A 6127-nucleotide genomic window follows, 5' to 3' on the forward strand; every position below is an offset into this window, starting at 1 on the left:
CTCCCCGAGCTCCCACAGCCCCGCTGCCTTTTCCTTCCACTCCACTTCAGGAGCACCATCCAGCCCGTCGGGTTCCCACGCCTCCGCAGCGCCAGCCTCCACAAAAAGCTAAATAACGCGCCTGCGATATGCGGAAACGACCACTTCAAAAAAAGAAGAGATAAAAGAACCGTTTGTGGGGAAGTATGCACGTTTCAAAGTGGACTAACGATGCACGGATTAAATCAAAAAGGGCCTCTACTTTTTCCGCTGGAGTAACTGCACAGAAGGGGACGTGAACTTTTTTCAGCCGGACTTCTCTCTCGGGTTGTTTTAAATCATGCCAGAGGCACAAAGCGGGTTTTTATGACACATTTTTACTTGTCATGTTTTTCTAAAGCCGTTTCTTGGAGCTTCTTGTCGCCCCGCCGCCGTTACTCAACGGTTTTCTCGGTGGAATCGGACTCTTCCACACCTCAGGAATTCGACGCCAAACTGAAACGTCCGCGTCCGTGAACGCCGCAGATAGCTAGCTAGCCTGCTAGCTTGTTAGCTAGTTTTTTTCTCTAAAGGTTTTTCTTGTTTATTTAACGAGTTAAAAGACAAAAAAAGTCTCTCAGATTAGTGTTAACTCCGACTGCGAGGAGTTCAACGCGCGTTTAACACTAGCTAAATAGTTTATTCAAGGTTTTTCTGGTGTTTTTTCCACCAAACTGTAAGTTAGCTTTAAACTCTGAACGTTAGCCGTTGCAGCTAACGTCCAGACATGCCGCAGCTGAACCGGGGGGACGGGGACGACCTGGGGGCCAACGACGAGCTGATCGCCTTCAAAGACGAGGGGGAGCAGGAGGAGGGCAAGAGGAACGTGTCCGCCGAGCGGGACCTGGACGACGTCAAGTCCTCCCTGGTCAACGAGTCGGAGAGCAGCTCGGACTCGGAGGTGAGCTCCGGGACCCGGGGGCCGCGGCGGAGGCTCCCTCCGTTAAGTTCCGCGTCCTCCTCGGTTTGTGTTGACGCCGCCGTTTGTTGTCGTTGTTGTTGTTGTGCAGGCGGACCGGAGACCCAGAGCCCGTCCAGATGTGGAGAGCAGGGCCAGACACAACCAGCTGTTTGAGGAAGGTACGAACACAAAGCTTTTAAGTTGTTATTGTCAGTGGTCGATTAACCGAACTGGGATCTGGACGTTTGTTCTAAACAAAACAAGACACCTGAAGGCATCACTTTCTGCTGTGGGCGAGTTTCTGACTTTAGTTGGACTTTACAAACATTACAAATATAATTTAAAAACAGTTGTTAAGACAAAGCATTTATAAAAGAGCTTTTATTTATTATTATCTAAAGTCCTGATCAATCAGACTTTAGTTCTTGTCTCTAATCTATTAGTCAAACTGAGATTTGGACATTTGGTCAAAACAAGACCCTTGAAGGCATCACTTTATGTAGTCTTCATGTTTTAAACTTTTTCTGACTTCTCTTACACTAAAAACTAATTTAAAACTAATTTATTATCATTTACAGTCCTGGTCAGACTTTAGTTATTGATTTTAATGACTGAAAACCAGACACGTGAAGGCATCACGTTGTCTCGTGTCCATGTCTTTGACTTCTCATGCAGTAAAATAGATTTAGTTTCATTTTCAAATCACTGTTATTTACAGTCAGTGATCATTCAGACTTAAATAGTTGTTATTGACTGATGTGAACGCGGTTTAAGGAGGTTTTCTGCTGTTAATTAAATGTTTTGAGGTATTTTAACATTTGCTCGAACAAAACAAGACATTTGACGACACAACTGTTATTTACTGTCATGATTCATGATAATAACTCACTGATCAGAACTGTAAATTACACATATTTTATTATTGATTAACCTGAAAATGACTTTTGAAATGAATAGTTAAGGCTTAAACTGTTTTAAAACGTGGACACATCAGAACGTGATGTATTCTGAGATCGGCCGGCGCTGATCGACTGCAGAAACGTTTGTTGGAGCGTAGAGTCACAGAGACATCTTGCTTTGATTGAGCAGACCGTATTAAACTGTTCAGGGTGTATTTTTATAAAGGCCTTAAACTTATTGCAGACCCTGATTTTCCCAGAACCCGAGCTGCTGCTGCTGTTGTTAAAGTTATTTACTCAGACCTGAGTCCCCTGCAGAGCTGCAGGCTACAACACATCCTACCGCTGTTTTTACAAGCTGCTCTGCATGATGTGTTAAATCAGTCTTTTTTTCCAGACGTGGAATATGTGAAGCTGCTGCTGCTGCTGCTTTTTAAGACGTTAATGTGAAGATTTTCCATCGGTACGGACGAAAAGTCCGCTACGCCACCCGGCTCTACGACCAGTTTTCAGTCGTTGTGTCAGTCGTCAAACCTGTAGCTTCTGAGCGACATCCAGGATCAGATCTGGGCGCTACCATTTTAACATTCATAAGAACACAGCGTGTGCACGTTGAGGGGATGGACGGTAGAAAACTAGACGCCACGACAGCTCCTCTAAAGTGAAGCCGAAGCTTGAGGAGCCCCCCCTGGTGGCTGGCTGCAGTATAGGTCATACAAGCCCCGCCCACTAAAATGGACACGGCTTGGGCCAAACTAAAACACTAAAGTATACGTCAAATAAAGTTTAGGTAGTTAATATAATGCTGCCCCAGTTGAGACGTGGTTTCAAAGTCCCGCCTCCTGCACCACACACCCTCCGACCTTCCCCTGCTGCCGCCATCTTGGCTCAAGTCCAATCATGCCAGCAAGGATGCTATGGGATGTCTGAGTCGTCCTGCAGCCGGCCACCAGGGGGCGATGGAGACGTTCTTGCTCCATTTAAATAGTTTATTTCGTGTTCCGTGTTCCTTGGTCCGGTTCTGGTTCAGTAACAGCTGCAGGTCTGAAAGCTGCTCCAGTGTTTCTGACGTCCATCTTGTTTCTCAGCGCTGAGGAAGCAGCAGGATGGAGGTCTGTTCCAGCCGTCGCCTTACGTCGGGTACCCGTTCTTCATGATCCCCGACCTGGGGAACCTCTGCAGCCCCTACCTCGCCAACGGAGCGCTCACACAGAGCGCCCGGACGGTAAGATGGCCGACACACAAACACGGTCACCGGAGGAATGATCAGGCCTCGGTGTTGCTACTGATTCATTCAGACTTAGAAACAATCCTGACGCTGCTCTCAGAGGTGGAGCTTCTGATTTCTAACCAGAGGATGCATTTAAAAAATCAATCAGAATGTTTTATGAATCGACATCAGATCCTTCACGTTAAGATTGATTTGAACCAGAAAGTCTCTCTCTTTAAACCCAGCCCTACTAATAATGAATTATCAGAGACTAAATGAGCTAGAATATGTTTGTTTCCTCTGCTTCCTTATCACCGCAGCCATCTTGGGACTCATTCTGGGGTCCTGACCCCCAGCTTGGGAACCAGTGTCTGAATCTCTTCAGCTGTGAGTCAAACAAAATGAACAACTTTCTTCCTGGGCGTAGGGAGTCAGATTTTTGCCATTTTCACCACTTTATACGTGGAAGGGATTATAAATTGATCTTGTGGATCTAACCGGAGCTCAGAGGTCAGCCTGGTGACGTATTTACTGAGATATTTTCAGATGCCCTGAAGCTTTGTGCAGAGTTTGGCTGCTGACATCCTGCAGGTTGAGTCGTTCTCCAGGGAACTGAAACCCCGCCTCGTCCTGGGAAGCGGCAGCGTGGATATTGTTTTGCAAATCCAGACCTAGATACCACGACCTGCCTGCAAGTTGTTCTTTGTGCTCTTACATACGATCCTCTGCCAGCAGTCTGTTGTGATGAGTTCAGGGTGAGACAGGCCTGGACACAGTCCGCCCGCCCGCCTGTCCCGCCCGCCCGTCCCGCCCGCCCACCTGCAGCAGGAATCACTCTGGTCGCTGCAGATTAGCAGCTTCGGCGGCGAGTTGCGCAGCAGGATTGGCAGCGTGTTGCCCAACTTCCCAGAGCCTGCAGCTTTGTGGAAGCTCAGCTGGGATTACAGGGATACCGGCTGATGGTTTCATGCTCTTATCTGGCAGAGCGACGAGATTAAGAGTCTTTACAGGAGAGGTGGTGACCTCAGACAGGAGCTAATGTTGTCTGATTGTCGTGTCAGGATTTATTTCATTCTGTGTGAGAATTTTATGTAAATAACTGAGGACGTTCATATTGTCCAGTAAACTCCAGGATGTCTAAATATCTAACAAACAGCTGCAACCAGCCATCAGAACTGACGACGTCCTCAGAGAGAGCGCTGATGGAGATCTACCTGGTTTAGTCCAGAGCTCTATATGAGCAGAGACACATGCTAGCTGTTAGCATCTCCATTAGCATCGCTGTTTGCGCTGCCTCTAGTTTATTCTGTTGTGGTTTAGAGCTACAGGTCGTTTCACTGCAGGTGTCAGGTTTCTGTTTAATGAATTTCATCACTTCAGACGTTTTCTCAGGATCCACTCAGACGCCTCGGCGTCATCGGTGATGAGTTGGGGCTCAGGTTTGTGGTTTCTTGTCCTCCTCTGGTTTGTTTTGAGAGTCTTTCCTGTGGCGGATTAACCCCCCCCCCCCCCCCCCCCCACACACACACACACACACGCACACACACACACCAGTCAAACAAACACCTGCATTCCTCAGCGTTGTAGCGCCCTCCGTCCTGTCAGGGGCTCATTGTTGTCATTAGCTACGTCTGAATGGAAGCGTTGGACCGTTGCCATGGTTACGTCTTTCTATTATTCAGCTGCTATTAAAACGGTGAGGAAGGTGAGATTGAACAAGTAGGACTTAAACAACTAACAGCTAACATTAGCTGTTACTTTAGCCTAAACAAGCTAACGTGAACTGAACCTGATCTAAACTCTGACAAGTTAAGAACCGTCTCTCAACTTGTCTGCGTTGACTTATTTTAAGTACAGTCCTGCTCTGGTCCTCCCTCTCGTTTGTCTTCACACAGCTGACCTCGGGTTTGTTTATGAGAGGATGAGGAAATGTTCCTGCCAGTCTGAAGTCAGGGTAAACAAGCTATCGTTAGCTGGACGCTACCTGAACCATAACACAGGCTGTTTATTGTACTGATGTATGCAGGCAGGAAGCAGGAGGCAACACGTACAGACAACCTCTCTGCTTACTCCCCCCGTCCGTCCGTCCGTCCCTCCCCCCTCGTCAACCTGTCCTGTTCAGCTATGAGAAGTTTGTTAGATGGAAACACCTTCCTGATTCTTTTAACTGGTTTTAAGTTCCTAAAAAACACATGAACCAAACAGAGAATGTTTTGTTTTTTGTTGTTTGGCCTGTTTCCAGAAAGTTTGTTATCTGCCAATGATCAAATGTGGTTTTTATTTCTTTATTGTGTGTTTCTTTAGTTTTCTGGTTGCAGAACACGTGTGGTGAGGTTTCTGGTGAATGCTTGCTTTATTTGCGTGGTTTGTTGATTTACATGTGTGTCTGTGTTTAGTCTCAGCGTGTCCATCTGTCTCAGTGACTCTTAAATCAGCCTTTGTGCAAACTAGGCTAACAGTTTCATCAGTTTTCAGGGTATATGCTAAGCTAGGTTAACTGTTTGTCCAGTTTCTAGCATTTGGGCTAAGCTAGGCTAATAGTTTCTCCAGTTTTCAGGGTATATGCTAAGCTAGGCTAATAGTTTCTCCAGTTTTCAGGGTATGTGCTAAGCTAGGCTAATAGTTCCACCCGTTTCACATTAGAACCCAAGCGTTGGGTTCCTAGCGTTGGAGCTGCTGTGGTTGAATCCTCAGGCCTTTGTGTTGAATACGAGCTGTGTGTCGTAAACAGCAGAGAGCCTAATAACTTTCCCCTGTACTCACACGGTGATTTTATGCTCCCCTCAGTAATAGACTCTGACTGTGTGTGAGTGTTGTCCTGGTATTTCCAACAGCTGGATCCAGTTAGCACTCGGAGCCAGAGCTTCCTCGGGCCCCTGACTGGGGGCCGGGCCGAGGCTGTGTGTGAACAGACTTTCCTCTGACTCTACATGTGTGTGCTGTATGTTCAGGCAGATGTTTGGGGGGGCGGGGGTGGGGGGTGTTGTGCACATGTCGTCTGAGGCAGATAAGACTAATCCTGAGGAAAAGTGGTGGCAGACGTCTCCCATTCGTCAAGATGGCTGCTTGTTGTCAAAGCGTTTATTGTTTCCTTGTTAA

At 47.0% G+C, this 6127-nt stretch overlaps 1 protein-coding gene across 1 annotated transcript in view; it reads left to right on the plus strand.

Annotated features, from left to right (window-relative positions):
* Positions 1 to 6127, plus strand: part of LOC311507441 (transcription factor 7-like 1-B) — a 12857-nt gene continuing 6730 nt past the window's right edge. The window contains exons 1-3 of the mRNA XM_084571771.1: positions 1 to 919; positions 1029 to 1098; positions 2907 to 3043. Coding sequence (XP_084427897.1) covers positions 746 to 919; positions 1029 to 1098; positions 2907 to 3043 — 381 coding nt within the window. The 5' untranslated portion in view covers positions 1 to 745. The remainder of the gene's footprint in view (positions 920 to 1028; positions 1099 to 2906; positions 3044 to 6127) is intronic.

The sequence above is a fragment of the Chelon labrosus genome (genome assembly GCF_963514085.1).
Source record: "Chelon labrosus genome assembly, chromosome: 22".
Classification (NCBI taxonomy): domain Eukaryota; kingdom Metazoa; phylum Chordata; class Actinopteri; order Mugiliformes; family Mugilidae; genus Chelon; species Chelon labrosus.